Source organism: Anoplopoma fimbria, chromosome 8 (assembly GCF_027596085.1).
Source record: "Anoplopoma fimbria isolate UVic2021 breed Golden Eagle Sablefish chromosome 8, Afim_UVic_2022, whole genome shotgun sequence".
NCBI lineage: Eukaryota > Metazoa > Chordata > Actinopteri > Perciformes > Anoplopomatidae > Anoplopoma > Anoplopoma fimbria.
Window position 1 is genome coordinate 9,747,859 of NC_072456.1, and position 22,348 is coordinate 9,770,206.

General features: G+C 38.8%; 1 protein-coding gene across 1 annotated transcript in view; it reads right to left on the minus strand.

The window, feature by feature from the left end:
* LOC129094681 (contactin-associated protein-like 4) overlaps window positions 1–22,348 on the minus strand; it is a 97,087-nt gene that overhangs the window by 18,680 nt on the left and 56,059 nt on the right. The window contains exons 7-17 of the mRNA XM_054602941.1: window positions 20,751–20,926; window positions 20,296–20,442; window positions 18,578–18,845; window positions 17,880–18,029; window positions 15,522–15,693; window positions 10,409–10,515; window positions 6,644–6,763; window positions 6,342–6,542; window positions 4,847–5,009; window positions 2,732–2,859; window positions 1,032–1,202 (exon numbers count right to left, since the gene is read on the minus strand). Of these exons, the coding sequence (XP_054458916.1) occupies window positions 1,032–1,202; window positions 2,732–2,859; window positions 4,847–5,009; window positions 6,342–6,542; window positions 6,644–6,763; window positions 10,409–10,515; window positions 15,522–15,693; window positions 17,880–18,029; window positions 18,578–18,845; window positions 20,296–20,442; window positions 20,751–20,926 (1,803 nt within the window). The remainder of the gene's footprint in view (window positions 1–1,031; window positions 1,203–2,731; window positions 2,860–4,846; window positions 5,010–6,341; window positions 6,543–6,643; window positions 6,764–10,408; window positions 10,516–15,521; window positions 15,694–17,879; window positions 18,030–18,577; window positions 18,846–20,295; window positions 20,443–20,750; window positions 20,927–22,348) is intronic.

A 22,348-nucleotide genomic window follows, 5' to 3' on the forward strand; every position in this document is an offset into this window, starting at 1 on the left:
TCATCATCCCTCATGAGTGATACTGACAGTGATATGCTGTCGAAAGCTGTACCGCTGTGGGATTGTGAAAGAAATTTGATAGAAAAATCCAGAAACTTAATATAAAGGGCTGCTCTCTGGCCCAGCTTCAGTCAGGTTACTGTAACAGCAGTAATAATGATGCAGTCTTATGGAACAACGTCATAATAATAACAGTAATAGAGCTGCAGGGAGACAATGCCGGGGTTACCCCATGAGGAGGGGAAACATTTGTCCCGTGTCCTGTGTGTGTGTGGTGTTGTTCGTTTTGTGTGCACAATTCCCATCACTTGTCGAACTGTTGTTACTTGGACTTCATGCTACGGACTTATTTTTCAACTTACACAAAACAAAACAAAAAAGCTTCCGTTTCTCTGCAGCAGAATCATTACATAACATTAATTATAGGTCTGCAAATTAAACATAAAACCAATTTCTGTTCTTTTTCTATGGTTAAGGCTCGGTAAGGTTTAGGTAAAGATCATGATTTAGGTTTAAATAAGTACTATGTTTACTTCATTAAGGGTAGGGAAACACTATGCTTTGTGTTGCATTGTCATGGTTTAAAAAAAAAAAAAAAACTTTGACTGTCAGTAGAAAACAGCAAATGAACAACTGTGTCAAAGTAAACATTATGTTGATCCATCCAGTTAATCCATCCAAGTACTTTTTGTCTTCAATCTTCAAATAACATCTACTCATTCTCTCGCATTAAAAAAATATCCATGACCATGCTTTTTTTCAAAAGTTGAACTACCACAAGTGACACAAGTTGTCTCCTTCTTTCAAAATGTGATTTCACAAAGTCATGCTTGTATTTACACACCTTACACTAAGATTTCTGTGAGCACAGAGAAACTTTGCCCCTTCAACAGATGAGAGTAAAAACAGGGATACTTTAACACATCATGCCATTGTTGGTTGTTGCTGTCTTTTATATTGAGAGTCTCCCACTAGCAGGTATTTAGAACAAAACTGAGCATAACGCAGAAAGTCGTTTTGATTACACTTACATCTGAGTTCAATCCGGATGAAGTCTTTGATGCCAAGATTTTCCAAGAAGACCCCAGAGGAGGACGTTGTCTTAAACAGGAAAGCAATGTCTGCATTCAGCTCTCCATGGAAGGTGGGAAAGTGAAGGTAAGATGTCTCCTTGTCAAAAAAGGCAGCGTTCCAGAAGTTCTCTGAAAGTGTCAAACAAAGTGCTTCAATGCTTCATATGCTTCCTTAAATTTTGTTTTCTAAAAGGGGTGTAAATCTTTTATTTTTTTCAAATAGTTGGCATTTCAGTCTGGAACACAGCTTATTAAAATAAATCTCATTATGATGGCTGTATATTAAAAATCATGTAATAAACAAATGCTCCAACTGTTCAGCTAATTAGCTGAGAACAAAGCCATAACTTCAGCTACGCTATCTCATTTATGTTGATTTACCTCTTATGGTACTTATTTATTAAATAATTTACTCATTGAACTGAAGGCTGAAATTAGAGGCAATTAAAACAAGGTAAAATGAATCACTTAGATTAGTTATATTAAATAGCTTTTTACTGGATGTTGTTATTAAAGAGTACAAAGTGAGTCATAATGTAGGTGCTGGTCCGCTAATTAGCTGTGTAATTGGCCTATTAACCATCCATCCATCCATCTTCCGTAACCGCTTATCCAGTTAAGGGTCGCGGGGGTGCTGGAGCCGATCCCAGCTGTCAATGGGCGAAGGCAGGGTTCACCCTGGACAGTTCGCCAGTCTGTCGCAGGGCTGACATATAGAGACAGACAAACATTCACACTCACATCCACACCTACGGGCAATTTCAGAGTCATCAATCAACCTAAGGTACATGTCTTTGGACTGTGGGAGGAAGCCGGAGAACCCGGAGAGAACCCACGCTGACACGGGGAGAACATGCAAACTCCACACAGAAGGTTGTCTGGCCCGGGAATTGAACCCGGGCCCCTCTTGCTGTGAGGCGACAGTGCTAAGCACTACACCACCTATTAACCAATTTTCCATTAAGAAAAGAAATGGCAGCTCGAAGATTGGATAAAGTGATTCCTGTAGTTCAGTTCACTGAAGAGTTCAACATGTTCTCACCTCCAACTCATCAAATACGACAGCTTGGTCCGTAGCTCTAATTTTAGAACTATGACGCTCTAGTCACCCCTCTAGCATCAGTTTTGGACCTGTCAGTTTAGCATGTGTCAATTTCCGCTTGTTATATGCATACACTGTCTTCTAAAATAAACTTCCATTGTTACAGGAAACAACTTGGCAAAGTTCAGGCAACAAAACTACCATCCACCATGTCATTTTAACCAGCTTTGTTTCTGACGGGTAAGAGTGATAATTCTAAATACGCCGCTTTGGTCAGTGTTGTTTATGCCGACCTCCTCAATACACAGACTTTATCGCTATTTATACTATGTAACGTGACTTCCTCCTTTAGTGGAACCATAACTATGGAAACATAGAGCGCCATAGTTTGACAGGTAGGGCCACTGACCAAGCTACCACATTTGACGGGTTAAGAAGTAAGAACTGGCTGTCCAGTGGAATAAAACCTAATAATTGATTAATTTCAAATACCATCAAAACACTATAATAAAACCAAACACTCAATATACATAATATCAAAACATCCAAAGAGGCATAACAACATTGGCACCAACATCTTGTAAAAAACAATAACCAGCAAGTAAAATGGACTTACTGTCTCCATGACAACGTAGGGCTCCCACCCTGTAGGCAGCCTCTGACCCTGCCCGCTGGATGTCACCCAGCACCAAAGACCTGACTGGGAGGCTCTCCTTATGGGTGAGCAGACCTGAGTCATCAGCCCTATAGGATGAGGAGGATGAGGGGGGCAAGGAAAAGGAAGAGGATGAAAACCACATAAACAAGAAGGAGGAGGTAAAATGGAAGAGTTGAACAAGAGGAGGAGGAAGGAGAAGGATAACAAGAAGAATAATAACAAGAAAGATGTGCAGAAGAATAAAAAGACAAGATGAAAGACGGATAAGAGAAAAGGAACAAGTGAAAGAAGGAGAAGATGTGGAAGACGAGAATAAAAAGAGGTAGAGAGGAAGCAAAAGAAGAAAGTAGGAAAGGAAGGGGGAAATAATGAGAACAAAATAAGGTGTAGGGGGGGATGTGGAGAAGGAGAGGAGAAGCAGTTAGCACAAAACAGGAAGAAAAAGATGAAGAAGAAAGAGTGAGTGGCAAATGAATAAAAAGAGAAAGAAGAAAGGAGGAGGAAGACAAAGACAAGATAGAAAAAAAGGAGATGAAGAAGGAGAAAGACAAGAGGAATGAGTATGGCAAGAAGGAAGAAAATGGGGAGGAGGAAGAGAATGAAGAAGCACAGAATAAGAAAGGTGTAGCAGAGAAAGAAAGAGGGGGAAAGGAAGGAAAGGGTAAAGAAGAAAAATGGAAACAAGAAAAAAGAAGAGGAGAGGAGGAGGAAGGAAATTAGAAAACAAAGAAGAAGAAAAAGAAAAATAAGAATTTTACATAAAAGAATGAAGGTTTAGAAGGAAGAGATAAGATGGTAGAAGCACAGGAGAAGAAGCACAGAAAAAGGTGATAGAGGAAGGTATAGCAGAAGGAGAAGAGAAAAAGACCAGCAAAGGGGAGAAAGAGAAAAAGGAAGTAGGAAATAAAAGGAAGAGAGGGGTTAGAAGATAAAGAAAAAGATAAGGTTGGGAAGAAGAAGAGGCAGAGGTTGATTAGAGAAGGGAAGGATGTGGAAAAGAAGATGAAGAAGAAGAGGTGGAGAAGGAGGTTACAAAGATGTCAACATTAAAAAGTTGATTGATCATACATACACAAGCAATGTAAAACGTGTGCCCACCTGAACTCAAATCAAACAGTTTTAGAATGAATGGGAGATAATGTAACACTTGAGCTCTCGACTGTCTTCATTTGTTCACTGAGGTTCACAAGTAGATAATCAAATGAAGGCAAGCATTTCAGCTGACACATCCTGTCCCAGCCGACGTTTGGTGGAACCGTTTTCCTAATGACCGTAGGTTGAGTGAGTCATCTGCACATTCACCACCACTGTTCACCCTCTCAGCTCTGCGGTGTTTCAAATTTCGCTTTGCTGCTGTGAAAATTTGTCAAAAAATATATGTTGGTACTGTCGGCCCACACAGCGCCGGCGAATGTGATGGGATTGGCGGCAGAATAAAGTCTATAAGAATAAAGAAGAAGTTCCACCGATTTAGGCAGTGAGATAATAGAGAGAATGACCTTTAGCTATGCAGACAGTAGCAGGATTGGTTACAATACCGAAAAATGGGTCTAACTGCAAATTGGTTACAGGGTTGGGGAAGGTGACCTAAATACAGAATTGCTTACAGCATGGATAAAAGGATTTAAATACAGGATTGGATATAACATGGAGAGGGATGCTTAAATATCTTGGGATTTATCCTGGATGTCTCATGGCTCTTTTCTGCCCAGTATGGCAGGATGCAATGGTGGTAAACACTGAATTGTTGATTAATGACTTAATTGGAGCAGAAGGACAGATTCCACTGAATCGTTGACTCTCAGCAGTAATAGGTTTCTTTTCAAAGACCATCTTACGTTATTTTTTATCTCTCCTTAAAAGAAAAAGAAAAATATTTCCTTTTATAGCTGTTCCAACCAAATCATCGTTTTGATAGATATTCAATTTCAGTTATAATAACATTTTTAATCATACTAAATATTAGATAAGATAAAACATTTTTTTTGTTCCTTCACATGAAAAACAGTCCTGCATCACAAAAGTCCTTACTTTTTCTGACTAAGGAAACAGGAACACAGTAAGGTACAGTACCATTGGTCGTAGTCAGCATCACAGTTGCAGTAGTGATTTGAATCCAGACAGCTGTCCTGCAGACCACAGGCACACTGCCGGCTGCCTGGGAGAGCCCCGCCCCAGTACGTCTGGATCTCACCTGTACCCGGACCTCCCACCCACCAGGTGAACGGGGCACCCTCTGAAACACACACACACAAATATACAAATCCTCAGTTATGTGACTTGCTCTGTCCGAATGCAAAAACATCGACTTTCAATGCATCTGTGGTTGGTAGAAACCTACAATGCCAACATTTTTTTCCTAGCAACTGGGCTGAGAAAGACGCACATGCACACGCACACACACACACACACACACACACACACACACACACACACACACACACACACACACACACACACACACACACACACACACACACACACACACACACACACACACACACACACACACACACACACAGTTGCAGCTATTGCAAGTTAGTGTTTGTTTAGCTAATTTGATGAAAGGTGAATTTCACCTGAATCAACAAAGAGGTAAGACAATGACTCCTACCGTAGATGACATTTGAATTAAAAGTGTTTCTAACTAAGAATTCTCACTCATCTGTGTTCTCATAACAACACATTTTGTCAACAAGTCATCACTAGACTTCAAATCGAATGGGACATAGAAACATCTTTCTGTCAATGTCCTTCCCCTTCCCCCTTTATTTGTTGTCTTCCATCTGGCTGTCACCAGTAACAACACCCATTACTTTAGGATTTCAACACAAACCACTACACTCTCTTACAACCTTGCAAGCTGACCGTGCATTACTGCAGTTTTCTCCGCTAAAATTGGACAGAAAATAGCAGCTGCTTTACTAAGACGTCTCTCTCTAACAAGTACTCTAATGCTTGTAGTGATATCCGACGATGGGCATCTTTCTTCAGTGTAGTTTGAAACTGAAGTATTCTATTTTCCCTTTTATATGAGTAAAGGTAAGAAGATGTAATATCTAGATTTTTTCTGGCAAGAAAACAAACAAAGACCAATAAAAATGCACCTCATTGGAAGCTGACCACTACAAACACAATGTCTTCAAAAGAAGGAATAACAAAAAGAACCCAGAAACAATAGCAGCTGATGATTTACTTGTGAAATCAAGTTGTGGAGCAGATAGACCTTTAGCTGCTGCAGTGGAGTGAGGAGGAGAAAATGCACATTTTAAATCTAATTGATGTTTTAATTAGGTTCTAAATTAACTAAATCAGCAATTCATGCCATCCCTTTCTTGTTCCAGATATAGATCCCTCAGATGAAGAAACGCTTGCTTTGCAAAGACCTTCATACCCCTTTTAACAACACCACTCCATTACGCCCTCCTCCTCCATCTCTAACACACTTAAACTCACAAAATGCAACAAGACAAAAATGACAACAAAACCTACACATCTCCCAGTCCTCCAAAATATCCTGTGTCAATAACTCAGATACACAGAAATCATCAGTGGGCATAAGTCTTACCTGGTGTGTTGAGGAGGCGGGACTTCCTGCAGTGGTAGGACAGTTCCTGCTCACAGTGCTCTGATTGGCTGATGATGGCTGCTAACTGCTCCTCTTCAGAAGCGTAGTCAAAGTGGGCTGAATATTGGTTTCTCTCAGGGGACAAATTCACTCTTGTCAGTTCGGTGTTATTGTGCTGTATCACCATCCATGCCGTGTCCTCTGGTGGACAGACAAAAAGAGGAGACAGCAAAAAATAAACAAATATATACCCTAATTTACTGTGTGCCTTCATGTGGGATATGCGTGTTTTTATGTTATACCTGTCATGTTACAGTAGATGAGCTGGGGTTTGATTGGTCCACTGCCATCCACGTCTATGTGATAATGTCCTGATGTGTTGCCTTTGTGTTTGTATGCCTCACATGACTGTTCATATCTCGCTGTGGAAGAAAAAGCAATAAAAGCAAATCAACAATATTACATCTTCTCACAATCAGATTTGGGAGGAAACATTGCCTCTGTCAACTCCTAAAAAGTAAAGTTTAAGACTACAAGACTCTGCATTGCTGGCTCCATTTAAGTAAGAGACACTTATGATAAAGAAATCGATAATTTATTGCAAATGGTTATGAAGTTAGAAACTTGAAGGAGCATGAAGATAACAATACATAATGAATCAGTGTTGTCATCAGAGAATCATCAGATTGATAGAGAAAGTTGAGTTTATAAAACACAAGTTGGCTGGTGGTTGACCAGATGAGGAATCAATAAGCCCATGATATTGTGACAGCTGAGTGGGACTTCAGTGCTCAGTCAAAACAAACTATTCTTCATATTTGTCAAAGATGTGGCTAAGTCAATAGAACACTTTCCGAATCATGATGGTAATTCTGTCTTGTCCCACTGAAATAGTTGCAAATGTGAATTCAATTATCATTCAACTTGTGCATAACAAGAAAGACAATATCCAAATCTGTTCTAATTTACTTGAACAAATACAATTAAATACCTTGTCATTTATTGTAATTGTCAAAATATGCCAAAAATAAAGATAATTTTGCTTTCCACATAGTTTTTTAACAGTATGCAAATAATTAGGTTTGATAAAAACTGGAAATTATAAAATAGTTTGAAGAAAGCTGCTTGTTCTGTATCCAAACTGTATTAGAATATATTGTGAATGCCTTTTTAATAAGCAAAAACCATCTCTCTGAGAAATAGTCAGCGGAGTGAATTTATGAACAGTGGAAGACCCCACGTGTGTTTTTTTTTCTCATATCAGTCAAACCCTTCAGACAGTTCCCTGGTACAGCTCAGTAAAGATTTCGACCCAAATATAACAATCAAACACAGAGGTGAGCAGTGTGTGTCTGTGTGTGTGCGTGTGCGTGTGTGTGTGTGTGTGTGTGTGTGTGTGTGTGTGTGTGTGTGTGTGTGTGTGTGTGAACCTGAATTTGGCTCTGATCCAGCTTTGAGCTGATCATGCCACCAGAGCTTAGAAAGATTCAATCAAAGTTTGGCAGTGTAATCAAAGCCTGAATCTCTTTCATTTCTAATTTGACTCACCTAAAATACTGTAGGCAGTCTCTATGTTGAAATCCATTTATGTAGAAAGAACAGTCTGCCTTAGGACTCACTCTGGTTCTCTGACATGCTCTTCTGCTGTATAATTACCTTTTGCTTCTATCCTTACTCTATCCTCGTCTTTCTTTTTATATGACATCTTCCATTCCTCATTTTTTTGGGGGTTTCATCTTTCAATCTTCTCTCCTTTTTATTTCCATATCACCAGGGAGTTAGTTAAATGATTTTGCAGTTTGTTCTGAGCCTAACAAGAAGTATTTCATTCTAGTTCAAATGTTCTGACAGCAATATTTAGAACTGATTAGAACAAAAAAAAAAAAATAACATTATAGTATAGTTGCTTTTGAGACTAAATATAAAAAAGTGTGGGAAGTGTTTTAACCAACACTTTTAAAAACTATCTTAAGAAACTTTCAATAAAGAAGCCCAGGGTTCTTTTCCCAGGATTAAAGAACATTTTGCACAACGGTTCAATATTAGATATGTACCGAAAAATTGTAGTTCATGTTTAAGCAGAGAAAAGCTACAGCACTGTGTATCTAATTACTCTGTATCTATGTGCATGTGTGTGTCAATACTGCTGTTTGCCAATACTGTTGATTTGTAGGTATTTGAAAACCTCTTAATGAACGAGCAAACTTATCCACAATATTCTTTCAGCTCATTTTATATTAAAAGCATATTTTATTTGATTTACACTGTATCTGATGAAGGAAAATGTGCAACGGAAGTGTTCAGAGATGCTTTAGTCATTGTTTTGTGTGTTTTACAAAACTGAACAGTTAAAGTTTTGGAGAAAAATTACTGTTATATTTCAATACTGACCAGTTTAGGCATTACCATTTGTTTTTGCCTTTATTCCAATCCCCCTGTTTTTCTGCACAAAAAAAAGGTTTACCTTTTGTTTATGCGTCCAAATATGGGAAATTAATTTAATCTCGGTTTGTTTTATTTTTTAAGTGGTTCTTTGTCTGTGACCACATTATACAGGTTGAGGGACGGGCGTTGAACCTCTGCCTCACCACTTTAGACTGGGTTAGAGTTGCGGACACTTACATGTATGTATCACACAAATGTGCATATACATGTAAAAAGAACAAATCAAATAATATGGTGTGCCAATCTGCAGGTGTCAGGAAGCCAAGCTTTTAAGACTTTCAAATTAAATGAAAATCTAATTTACTCAGTATAATAAAGTACCAACAATCTGTTTCGTCTATTCACGATTGAACACGGCTAATTAAAGTTCTGAAACAATGGAGTTGAGAAAAACACAAAAGTAAATTAAGTGTTGGGGGACATGCGGTCTCACTGTTATTAAAGCAGGGGAATGGGAACAGGACTGGAATACTGTATTAATCTTATTCTCTATTCATCGAAGACCTCATTCACAATGTGTTACATTTCTCCACTATTTGATATGAAATATTGCAGAGTCAATAGATAGAAAGGTGATGACTCTTTTTCTGTTTCCAATATTGTAATTTGCTTTTTCAGTTATCTAAGAGACAAAAATCATGAAACCACAGAAAAATTATACCCTTTTAAATAGTGAAATGGGATGAAATATGTTCAACTGTATTGCATAAGAAAAACAAAACAATAGCTCATGAAATAAAAAGTATTTTCCTAACATGAGCCTCTACTGTATCTTAACACATATGACACAAATGTTAACGTGTATGAGTCACAACACACAGACCAAGTTATAACAGCTTTCCCACTAATACTACTGTCTCATTAGCTCTATGGACACAAATCGAAAATCTGGATATTATTACTTGCCAAGAATTAAATTAATAGCAGTTCATGCATTTACTTTTTCCTGGTAAGATAACTGCAATGCACTATTCTCATGCTCATTATTTCAGACTTACTTTTAATTGATTTTACTTGTTTATATATTGTCTTTTATTATAATACTAATTATCAACTGTTTCCTTACGGTCTTTTTAAAAGTAACTATAGAGGAAAAAACTATGCATTTGTGAAAGGTTTGTCTTTTAGTGATGAACCCATAGAGATTATCACCGGACACTGGAGTTAATTCGTGAAGCGCTTTCAAGTCTTTCAGCTCATTGTTTAGGTTTTAATACCCACAACTTAAAGCTTTTATAAACCAAACAGCAGATGGACAAAGTTAGCGACTAGCTGGTGATCATAGTAAAGCATTAAAAACACAAGCTGCAGGAGAGTGAATATTGGACTTACATTCACCATGGTGGTGGCTAAAAACAGGTCTTAAAATTAACATTAGCAGTCATTTAAAGACCCTATATCTGCTGAATAGGTAAATAGGAAACAGCTTGCCAACACGTTCAACATAATAACTTATAAGATGATGATATGTCTTTAAAAAAATGCCTTTAAAGCATAATATTGACAGATAATAAGGCCATTTAAACCACATTTCAATACTTCAATAACTTCCATTCTCATCATTATATTTAAGGCATCAAGCATTTCAAAGACCTGCAGATGCCCTGTTGCTGGTTGCTTACAGCTGTGGCAGGTGGCTCCTCTGTAGCCGCTGTTGGAGCAGTTACAGTGGAAAGTGCTCCATGACTGAGTGCATCTACCTCCATGTTCACAGTGACTGGGGGAGCACCTAAGAGACAGACAGAGGAAAAGATACAGAGAGGCAGAGAGAACCTTAGTGTCTGTTAAATCTTTAAAATAAAATCTTTCTCAAGGAATTTGGTATGAAAAGGAACAACAGGCATTCAGTACACCTGTCTGTTCTCAAGAGCAGGTGCGTAGGAGGGATTTAAATAAAACCAGTCTTCAAACAAAAATAAGATTAAATCTTTTAAATGAAAACTTCACAATTTTTTACTTACATGTCAAGTGGAGCCCAAGTGCATGTTCTGAGAAGGAGCTGAAGTTGAAACATACCTTTGTTTGTATTGTTAACTACCATTGCATCAGCCAGAGACAAAACTTTTAAACTCCCACCCAATCCTGTCTCTAAGAGAAAAACTTTTTTCCAAGACATGGAACCATGTTTTGTTCGATCCTTACTTTCCCATCTAATGAGTTGCTCCTAAAATGGATACAGGCCATTTTTCTCAACAGCCTCTGATCAAACCTTTTTGTATTTGTGGTTGAAGTGGTGCCATTAGAGGAGAGGAGGTCATTTGCTGTTAAGGGCCTATAACATTAAGAAGTCAGCTGCAAAACAGTTTCATTTAATGTATGTTTAGCTGGGACCAAGTGCAATTTAATTAACTCTAGTTGAGTACTAATAAGCTAATTCCAATCAGGCAACGATGAATTTTCCTAGCAGCAGCTTATACAATGGAGGCTTTGAACATGACCCACGCGGATTCCATGTGTGATCTTTGTGATCTGTAATCTTTGGCCTAGGGTTTTCGGGTACCAAGTACAGTAAAGAACAACCCTAAGCCATCATGGTGTTTGTTATGGCCAATTCATGATCAGCACAAAAGTCCAACAACAGAGCACCAATTGGGTTCAGATCAGCAAGTTGTTCCTCCCAAACACCCCCCTCCAGGTTTTGCCATCGTTACTCCACATGCTCATTTAAATCCCCCAGCAGCACTCTAGAGTCCCCAACCACTAATATTTACTATCTTAAATACATTCCTATCCCCAACTTATACCTTAACAAGCGAAGTTAGGTATCCAAAAGGGTAAAGGAAAGGGTCAGATCAGAAGAGGTAGGGTCAGATCATTTCAGAATTAGGAAGCATGGAAGGAAAGGATGAAGTGAGAAGCAGCAAGATGGAGACAGTGACTTGATATCAACTGTATTTGGATAGTGACCCTGCGGAAATGAAAGGAAGACTGTGTTCACATCGCAGAGTTAGAAAAATTATGCTGGTTGGAATCATGAAAGTCAAAAGCAAAGGATACACCGCTTTCTTATTGTATTTTTTGATAAACAAGAGGTGTGATCACTAAACTTGTTTGTACATCCAATCAATTTATTTCTTCCACTTCTTGCTCAATCCTGAATGATTTATGGTTAATGTCCATTTCTCTAACTTAATTTCATGATCTTGTTTCCATCCAGAGTGTTTTTTATGGATCCCACAACCCAATAGGAACACAAAGGAAATTACAGAGGAAAACAGAAGCCCAGATCAAATGGTGAAATGTGCTGCAGCTTGTAGCACAAAATCTGCGATAAATCTTTTCAGGGCTTAAAGTTTTGAGTTTTGAAAACACTTTGTCCTCTATAAATCTACGAAGGGCTTGTAGTTGGATTAACAACTTGCAATGCAATGTGACAGCGAGCTACATAGCAGGACTGCTGGATTATCTGAGCTGCAAGACTTTGTTACTTATCTTAAAGTTTCAAGTGTGGTGTGACGGTGTCCTACTACGTTGGATCACAGGGCTTGCTTCCAATCTCCCCCGCTTTCTATTATTGTGAAACACAGCACACACCCCGATCCGCACACTATTACTGGACAGGTAGACGGGGATGTCCTACAAAGACTTAAAAAAACTGCCGTCTGCTGAACAGCAAGGGAGAGAGAGAGAAAGATCTGTATATTGTATGCCTTCAGTCTGCTCTGCACCTGGTCCTTGATAAGCTGCCAAATCTCTTACACACGTGGACACGCACACGGCATCGGCTGACACTTCACACACACACACACTGGGCCTGAGACACACACACACACACACACACACACACACACACACACACACACACACACACACACACACACACACACACACACACACACACACACACACACACACACACACACACACACACACACACACACACGCACACGTTTGGGAATGACACAGGAGTGTGAAGGGTATGATGTGTGTGTATGTGACTCTGGTCACAGTGAGCTATAGACATCAAGTCATTAAGTCACTGGCTGCAAGACAGACAGTTAAACAAAACAAGAAGACCTGACCTCTTGGTGACCTGTGTTTCTTTTTGTGTGTGTTTTGACGAGGTGTATTATTAACTTGTCAAGAACCTGACAGAAGCAAAGAGGTCAGAATTACTGCCTTCTGACAGCTTCATCGATCTTGCTTCGAAACACATCCTCATACGATGAGGAGAGAGGTGGCAGGAGGGAGTATTAAGTTCAGAGATTTCATAGCCTCGGACAGCAAGTGTGTCCTAAAGGAATCAGTATGCTTCAAACAAAGTGCTTGTTCAAACAATGTCTGAAACGCTCTCCTTCAACATTTTTCACCTTTCAAATTTTGGAGCTGGGTCCAACAATTTTTATACATTTACAAAAATTAAAAATCTTAATAGAAACGCATGTCTTTTTTTCCCCCCCATTCTTAACACAATTTCCTGTTACTTTTTGTATATGTGAAGTTGAGTGCAACACCATGAATGGCATCAGGGAGAGAATGTCCAAAAATGTGCACAATTATTCCAACTTGCATGATTCATTGTGTCAGACCTTTCGCCCTGACCTTAAACAACAACAAAAAAAACTTGTCTTGCTTGATCAATACTTTTGGCCTGGCAAGCTTACTGTGACTAAAGTACTCTAGAAAGCCACTGCGTCATAAAGTTTCCTCAGAAATAGTCTGGCACATACTCTCCCGTAGAACCACAAATTGTGGCGTTACACTTGGTTTAAACAAACAAGATATAACATGTCAACACAACTTTAGAGGTGCTGGTTTGTAAATGTTGTCTCTCGTGAAGGCAGTTAGATGTAGCCAGTGTATTAAGTGGCCAAGAAGGGTAGTTTAGGATTAATAAATGGCTACTGGTGCTCCTTTTTAAATCCCTGATCTCTCTTAGGCCTTAGGGAGAGATTTTTCAACATTATCTTTTTCAATTCGTGTTATAAATAAGTTTTTTAGCTACCCGAGGGAGATGGATCAGATTTTGAAACTTTCATAAGTTTGTGTGAAAGGAAGAGTGTGGATGATAAGAAACATACTCTTCCAGAGCTTTTCCTTAAGTAAAACAGCCCCAGTCAGCAGGCTTTCAAATGGTAAAATCTTTGCAACCACTTAATTGTAATGTAAGGTGGCAACAATTAAAAGCTATATTTTGTATTCAGCTTTCATTCATCTACTTCATTATTATTGAATGTGTATTTTTAATTATATCTATGAGTCTATCTTGTCTAATTGTTAAGAACTTGCTGAATAGAAAAATACACCCATTACAAAGCTCATATACATACATCTATATTACAAGAATGGGTTTAAAAAGATACAAATATGCCTGCAAATGCAGTAAACTCTGAAATGAGAGACTGATCCAGCGCTGTCCAAGGTCCTGAACCTGCACTTAGTGTTGACAGAAGGTAGTACCTTGGACAGCTCTCTTGCTTTCTACTGACAACCGCTGGGACGGTCCAATCAGTGAGAGCCATTTCTAATCCTTCATGTCATTGGTGGTTCAAATATATCCTTAACTAGTTTTGTTCTGGTTGCTGAGTCTTTAATACGCCTCCTCAATTTACTACTTAGTCTCTCTGTGTGTCAAATTGCTAATTTAAAAAATAAGGCTGGCGATGTTCTATATTTTGTTATTATCAACACAACGTATACTAAATACTGACCTGAAAGGGGGTGAATATTTATGCAATCATTTACTTGACCTTATATATTTTTAATTAATTGAAATTATTTTGTAAAAATCTGTTTTCACTTTGATATTAAAGAGGGTTTTTTGCAAATTCTTGTCAAAAAAGCCAAATTATATTGACCATGATTTCATGTATAAAAGCAACAAAAGGGTGAAACTTCCAAGGGGGTGAAACTTTTTATAGGCATTGTGTATATATATATACATATATATATATACATATATATACATACACATATATGTATGTATATATATACATATACATATATATTCATATACATATATGTATACATATATATACATATATATACATATATATATACATATATGTATACATATATATATATACATATATATATACATATACATATACATATATATATACATATACTTACATATATACAGTGTTTTTTTTTATTGACATGGAATTTTCACCAGTTGTCGGTAACAACCCAAGTAATCCATACATACAAAGAAAACCAAACAAATAAGTTCAGAAATGAAGTTATGTGTAATAAAATGGAATGACAGGGAAAAAATATTGAACACATGAAGAAAGGGAGGTGCAAAAAGGCATGGAAAGCCAAGACACCAGCTGAAATCTATCAGTAATTAGAAAGCAATCCTGCCCCTTGTCAGTGCAAATTACTATCAGCTGGTTCAGTCCCAACTGATGGCCTATAAAAAGGTGTCTCATTACCAAGGTGTCACACAAGAAACATCTCATGATGGGTAAAAGCAAAGAGCTCTCTCAAGACCTTCGCAACCTTATTGTTGCAAAACATACAGAAGGATTTTTAAACTTCTGAATGTTCCAGTGAGCACTGTTGGGGCCATAATCTGGAAGTGGAAAGAACATAATTTCACCATAAACCGGCCACGTGCAGGTGCTCCTTGCAAGTTTTCTGACAGAGGAGTGAAAAGAATTATCAGAAGAGTTGTCCAAGCAGAGGAACATCATAAGAAAAGTAAATGACAGCAATCAGCCCAACACACACAGTGTGCTTTAAACAGAGGTAGATAAACAAATAATAATAATTGCAGATGGTGAGACTTACCTGTCGATGATGCCACACATATCAATCTGCAGGTGGCTGTAGTTTCCCAGGAGCCTTTGTTGCACCTTGATCAGGTCAACAGGTTGGTTATCCACAGTTAAGAGACGCATGCAGCCCTGAAACACTTTGAAGGGGTTCTTACACTCCCGACTGCTATCCTGAACAGGGCATCCTAGGGAGGGAAACACATGACACTCAATCAGTGGTTGGTCTACAGCTTTGTATTTGTTTACATGCCTTTTTCTTGGTAGAACTATCCATAAAAAATGGAATTAAAGCAATTTAAATGAAAAACAAAAACAGTGTCAGTATAAGTCTAACTTCATCACTTGATGTGGGAAGATACAGATGCCAGCTTTGTTACAAGGATTAAACTTCACTTTGATATTCTACAGGGGGTTGAAACTTACATTAATGGGTGTTCAAAGTGATAATGATTGTTTGATGGATCCCAGTGTGAAATCCTTCCTGACTGCCAGGCTGTAAAGAATGCTAAATTTTCTCATCTAGGATGCAAGTTGAGAAATCATGGCAACACTTGTGAGATAGGACGATAAGGTCCCACAGACGCTGTAGCTAACACTGTCACCTAGAGAAAAGGCTCATCCTGGTAATTATTCACAGCATTAGCCAACAAGCTATTTGTGTCATTTTAAAAGGGATCAACAAATAAATTGTGATGCATTATTACATGTTAAGATAAGGGGATAAATTCAGTGTATAAATTTGCAGAGTATAAGTAGTTAGAATTAGCTCCGACTTTACCAGCTGAAACATCAACGTTTTGTACACATTAATGCAATCATCATAATCCAATATTATGATATACTTTATTCTGAAATGGACCATTCTGCATAATGAATACTTCTACTGAAGGTATTTTAAGTTTATTTTACACTTTTGTACTTTTACTGAAGTAAATTTGTGAATGAATGACTTTTACTTGTGACAAAGTGTTTCTCTACACTGTGGGATTTATACGTCTGAGTACTTCTTCCACCACTGCATCTAACTTCTAGTCTCTGGACTTTCCTTGCCCATTTTCCTGCAGTAGAGTGGCATTTTCAGATCCAATGTGCAAAGGAAACTTATTGCTAAAACACTGCTGCAGAATTTACAATGTTTTCCCTTATCTCAAGTTCACAACGGTTTTGTTCTCCACCTCATTATCTGTGTATTTGATGAGACTGATTTTTGATTCCCTGTTTACCCTAATGTAAGCCCTTACCATAGGCAGACCTGAGGTGGCTGTCATATAAAACCACTTTTAGCCAAATGATGTAAATGAGCTCCTCGTCTTATCCATCAGTGATTCAGGCTTGAGGTTGATCCTGGATGGTGGCAATCTGTGGCCATATACAGCATTCCTGCTCCAGGCTCTGCGTTGCTCTAATTATAGTCAGCCTGTCGGGCGCAGAGTTCGACACCTCCAAGCAGAGGAGGGATGAAGGATGAGTCACTGTTTATCGTCACTTTGAATTTAGGGAGCTCGAAAGAAGATTTTGTTGGAGCCATCTTTCTCATGGCAGTGATGATGACTCATGGAGGAAGTTTTCGATATGTGGTGTTTCACTTTGAGGATTAAAAATCACATCACCACTGGAGTCAAACTCACTGTATTATTTTTGTCATAAAGAGACTGTGTTCTATAATCTTACAGTTGATCTACCATGTGAATTGTGTTTTGGTTGGTACAAAGGGTGTTAAGGCCACAATATCATTAATAGACAATGAAATGTGTGTAGTGGGTTAATATTCTACAGTATATGTATTAATTTGTGTGTGCAAGAAAGTGTGTGGGCGAATGAAGGATTGTAAATACAGGCAATGCAGGGACATGAGAGGGTGGGGGGGCAGAATATAAGAAAGTTTGAGGTAAATTTAAAAGGAAGGGGTTTGGAGGAAGGGGTATACATGAAGGGAAAGAAGGGCAAAATGGGAACTGAAAAAGAGGAAAGAAAAATAGGAGTGGAGAATCATCATCTGAAGGAAGGAAACATCAAAGAAAGAGGACAGAGGAGGAGGGGGAGGAGGAGGAGGAGGAGGAGGAGGGAGTGGAGAGGGAGCGACTAGGCAGCTTTATGACTTCAATCCTCTCTTGGTGGCATGATGATAATTATTACCCTAGTACCTCAGAGAATTTAACCAGTTGTAAATGTCCTTGTCAGCAGTTTTCTCATCTTGAGGTTTACTTTAGGTACACTTTAAAATAAGAGAAGGTTTTTAGTTTAGAAGATACACCCCTTTTGGCAGCTCTCCTCAGCTGCGGCTGCATTCTGGTGAATATTTTTTTTTTAAATGCTCAACAACAGCTAGACACATTACACTAGATGCATGTTTTATTGCATGTCTTCTTACCACCGAAGAAGAGCTGACTGTCTGTGGTGCGAGGAAGGGGGATGCTGGTGTGAGCTGTGGCTCCTTTGTCTGTGTCCACTGTGATGCTCAGATGATCTTCTCTGGAGTTCAGCTCCACATAATGCCACTGACCATCATTCAGACCTGAACCTGAGGTACAAACATAAATGCAAAATTAATCAACTGTTTGGGGTTAGTTTCGATTGTCAATATAACCTTCACGTACAAGTGTTTATTTTTTTTAGCTATCCGGGTTTTCCAGCAAGTAAGGAACATAAACAGTTATCAGTTGGGACGGCATTATTAGCTGTAATCGCAGTATGAGAGCAGTGCTGGGCAGTGTCCAAAAGCTTACCAGTGGGGCAGGCTCACATGCACTAACATTCACTAAAAGCACATGTGGCCGGCCCAGCTATGCCAAAATAGCAAGGAAAAGCTCTGATAACAACATTCACAGAGTGAGAGAGATTATTCAGATTATGGTTTTTCAAAACCAAGAGACAACTTTCATGCTTAAGATTTTAATTTAACGTTCTTATAGTTATTTTTTTGTGCTTAGATAAACCAATATTCTGGTGTTGTACGTCTGTGGCATGAATCTGGACTATGAGCTGTTATGTCATCTCTGTAACAAAACTGAACAACATGGGTAACACACCTCTCTGTAGATGTAACTTCGCAAAACAGTTTGGACCAACCTGCGCTCAGAACCAGCAGGGACCTGCCAGCTTTATTAATCTGTAAGCGGAGTCTGCCCTCACTCAGGTACAGCCACACTGTGCCCTCTTGCTGTAAGAGGTCAAAGGTCAAGAGAAGCCCAGCCTTGTTCCACGAGCGCAACTGCAGCCCCACAGAGAAAACACCTGATGACCACGACGTCAGTCCTGGTAACTGTAGGAAGCTCTGGGAGTCAGTGAACGTCACAGCAACTGAAACTTGCTCAGCACAAGAAAAGGTCACATTGCCCTGAGAAAGAGAGGAGGGAAGGGATGGAGAGAAATTATATGAAAGAGATAATAAAATATTAATATTCATTAGTTGCAGAGGCTGACTAGGTTTGACTCGATGTCACAGAGGTCCCATCAGCAGCTCTGTGGGGAAAAAAAGGAAACTGAAAAAGGACATCTTTATTACCATATTGATATCAGCTCAGCAGTTAAATAAGGTAGAAAATCAGAAGCATCGGGGTCACACAGCATTTGCCCCCACTTTCTCACATCTGCTAATCCCAACATGACATTGGGAAATAGAAATTCTATTATAAATAAAGTTTGATTTCCAATTTCACAAGCATCAGCATGATTTAAATTTCCATAACACATTACAAAAACCAAATAACCTATGGGGGGCAATAAACATACTCAGCACAATGGATATATGATATGGTTAGTATAATGTATTCAGGGAAATCTCCTATACAGCACAATGTGAGGCACAAATTGTACATGGATTCCCATTATTATAAACTCATATTAAACCAACTTTTTTTCTGTTATGTCTACTATACAGCAGAAAGTGCCAGTTTCTCACTTTCCTCTCCATTTCCTTCTTTCCTCCCTTTTCCTCATTTTCATTCTCTATCTCCTTTCAGTACTGATTTATATTACAAAGTCAACTTTTCTTCTCAAGTTTATTTGCTTTGGGCTTTATAACTTGAAAAATGTGCAATGATGACAGTGGTGATGATAATGAAGGAGATTATGAGGATGGTAATGACGTTGATGATGAAGGTGGGAGGAATATGACGCAGATGAAGAAAATAATGATGGGGACAATAATAATCGTAGCAGTGAGCATTAGCATAATAATGATATTGATGCAGAAGAGGCATGAGTATGAATTTTTTTATGATATTGTAACCCTATTTCTATAAGCACAGATGGAGCCCTCTACTACACTTTATGGGTAATGCTACGTTCCAATCACAAGCACACATTTGCCCACTGAATATTTCCATAAACGTAGCCGGCCAATCAATGTGCCTACACAAATACATGCTGACTTGACAGTATATAAGGCATCCTTCAGTGAGCCCCATTGGAGCACCCTCAACTTGGTACGATGGGTGGAGCCCAACGAATGCATGCCCTGCCGGGACAGAACATTGACCCGACCAGACTGATCCTGAATGGCTAGAGGTGAGACGCCGAGGCCCACCTTCTTCTTTATAGAACAGATAGTAAATGATGCAACGTCTGTTGTAAATTTGCACTATATTCGGTCTCTCTCTCTTTCTTTTTCTTTCTCTATGCTTCACCACATTGTTGTAGCATTTAAAAGAAAAGTAACGACATGCTTATGCACACATCTGACGCTGTATTTGCCCATGTACAGTCGGCAACTTGTCCTAATAATGAATTCAGAATGTCAGATTTCCATAATAAAGTTCCAAAGATTCAGCAAGTCATTGCCTTACCACCACAGAGGCCTGGTGGTTGTTCAGTTTAGCCAGGTGTATCAGGTTGAGGTCATTATAGAACAGGTTTTCCATGCAGCCATGAAAGTTCCTGTTGGACAGGATGGGTTTCTGCAGTCCATGGCTCTGGACAGCTCCCAGACTTAGCTGCACAAGAAAACAACACACACGAAAACAAATATATAATAACCATCACCCCTTGTTGGATTCTGAAGTTTTGACAGAGACAAAATATTCATAGAAATATTCTCTTTATTCATAGACTCAGTATACTCTAGTATGCTCATGATTGCAACCAACATGAACTCAAGTTGACCATAACTTCAATATTCCATAAAAGGACAAAACTACAAACTTTTTGTGCCAAATTTCAAGTGTACAGGTGTTTGGCACATAAAAGACATTCTAAACCACTTAAAAACGTGTGTTTTTGTGTGCTGAAAGGTTTATCTCACCTGGTGAATGTCCCAGTGGCTGAGCTCAGCTGGTATGTGAACCTGATGGGTGTTTTTATCCACAGTGAGGTTGAGGTGAGTGCTGAGCCTCTCCAGCTTTACATGGTGCCAGTGCTGATCATCCAGCAGACTACCCACAGAAACAAGAAGCTGTCCGCCGGAGGATAAACTCACACCTGCAAGGAAGGTGAGGATTTGAAAAACGATCAATTGTGTTGTCTTGATGGTGGCTGAGCAATGTCTTCAGCTAATGCAGAAATCCTTGTATGTGCAATTCCTGCCGAGGAAATTAGATTTTTTTCCTGTGGTGTACTACCATCGAAATCCCTTTGCGGTCAGCATTCTGTGTCCTTCTAATGCATTTTTAACAAGGACAAACTTGCTTGAGAAAACATTTAAAAATGTTGCCTGTTCCTTGCAATTTATGAAAATCTAAAGGAAGATTCTTGTTTGAATCAGCTTCAGTGGAATATTTCCATCTTTGTTTCAAACAGGGAGTTGGTCACTGAGGTAATGCTCTCTCATTAGAGAGCGCACATATCTGTATGCTGGCAGGGAGGAGGAACAAGCACGATACATGATGAGGCTGCAAAATGAATGACACACTCAACACCAGCAGGTCCAAATTGGTGGATCCACTTCTCCATCCCTTAACGTTTTAGGAGAGAAAAGAGTTTCTGCTGACAGAAGGATCTACAACAGAAGGAGCAGGTTACACCAAGTCATAAATTACTGAAGACATTTTATTTAAAGGAGAAGGAGAAATGGATAGATTGATATTCTAAAAGGTAATGTCATTTACTTCCATGTACCAATGGTATATACCTTGTTTGAAGGCTGGTAGTAAGTTTGAAGCTCATGGCAGCTTACATTTATATTCTTTCATTTGTAGCAACCAACTGGACCTTTTTGTGTTTATATGCTTCGTTTTCAGCATTGCAGTTTCAGGTGTTGTTGCCACCTCAACAGCTTAGTTTTGAATCAAACTGAAGCTTGGTCAGGACCCTTAGAGTCAATTTGTAACGCACTGGGAAACCCATCTCGTCAAACTATGACGTTCCACTATGTTCCCACGTTCCCAGTAAACACTTGGTTAACCTTGTGAATTCAAACTAAAACACTTGCTTAGGTTTTACCAAACCACTTACTTAGATTTAGGAAACACATCATGGTTGGGCTTCAAAATAAGTAGGCAAACTAAGTAAACAACTTAACATAAGAAAGGAAAACATAATTTCAAAATATCTCAACAGCACTTTCAGACACAAAGTCTTTGTTTTGTGTGACCCACCCGCCATCTGTGATTTTTTTTCTCCTGTCTTTAAACTATGTTATCACACTCCCAGACAATTCTGTGTCTCATAAGTGTCTCATAAGGGCATGGATGGGTTTACGTTGCTTAATTCAGCTAGTTTTTCAATTTCACAAGTCATGAGCCTCAAGTTAAGTTTAGTTCACGTTTTTAAGGCAGTAGGGAACTTTAGATAGAGCCATGTTCATCGTCTGCTTCCAGTCTTCAGCTAAGCTAAGATAAACCTGGCTTCAGCTCCACACTTAATGCACAGACATGAGGGCTGATAAAAGCATTTCCCAAATGT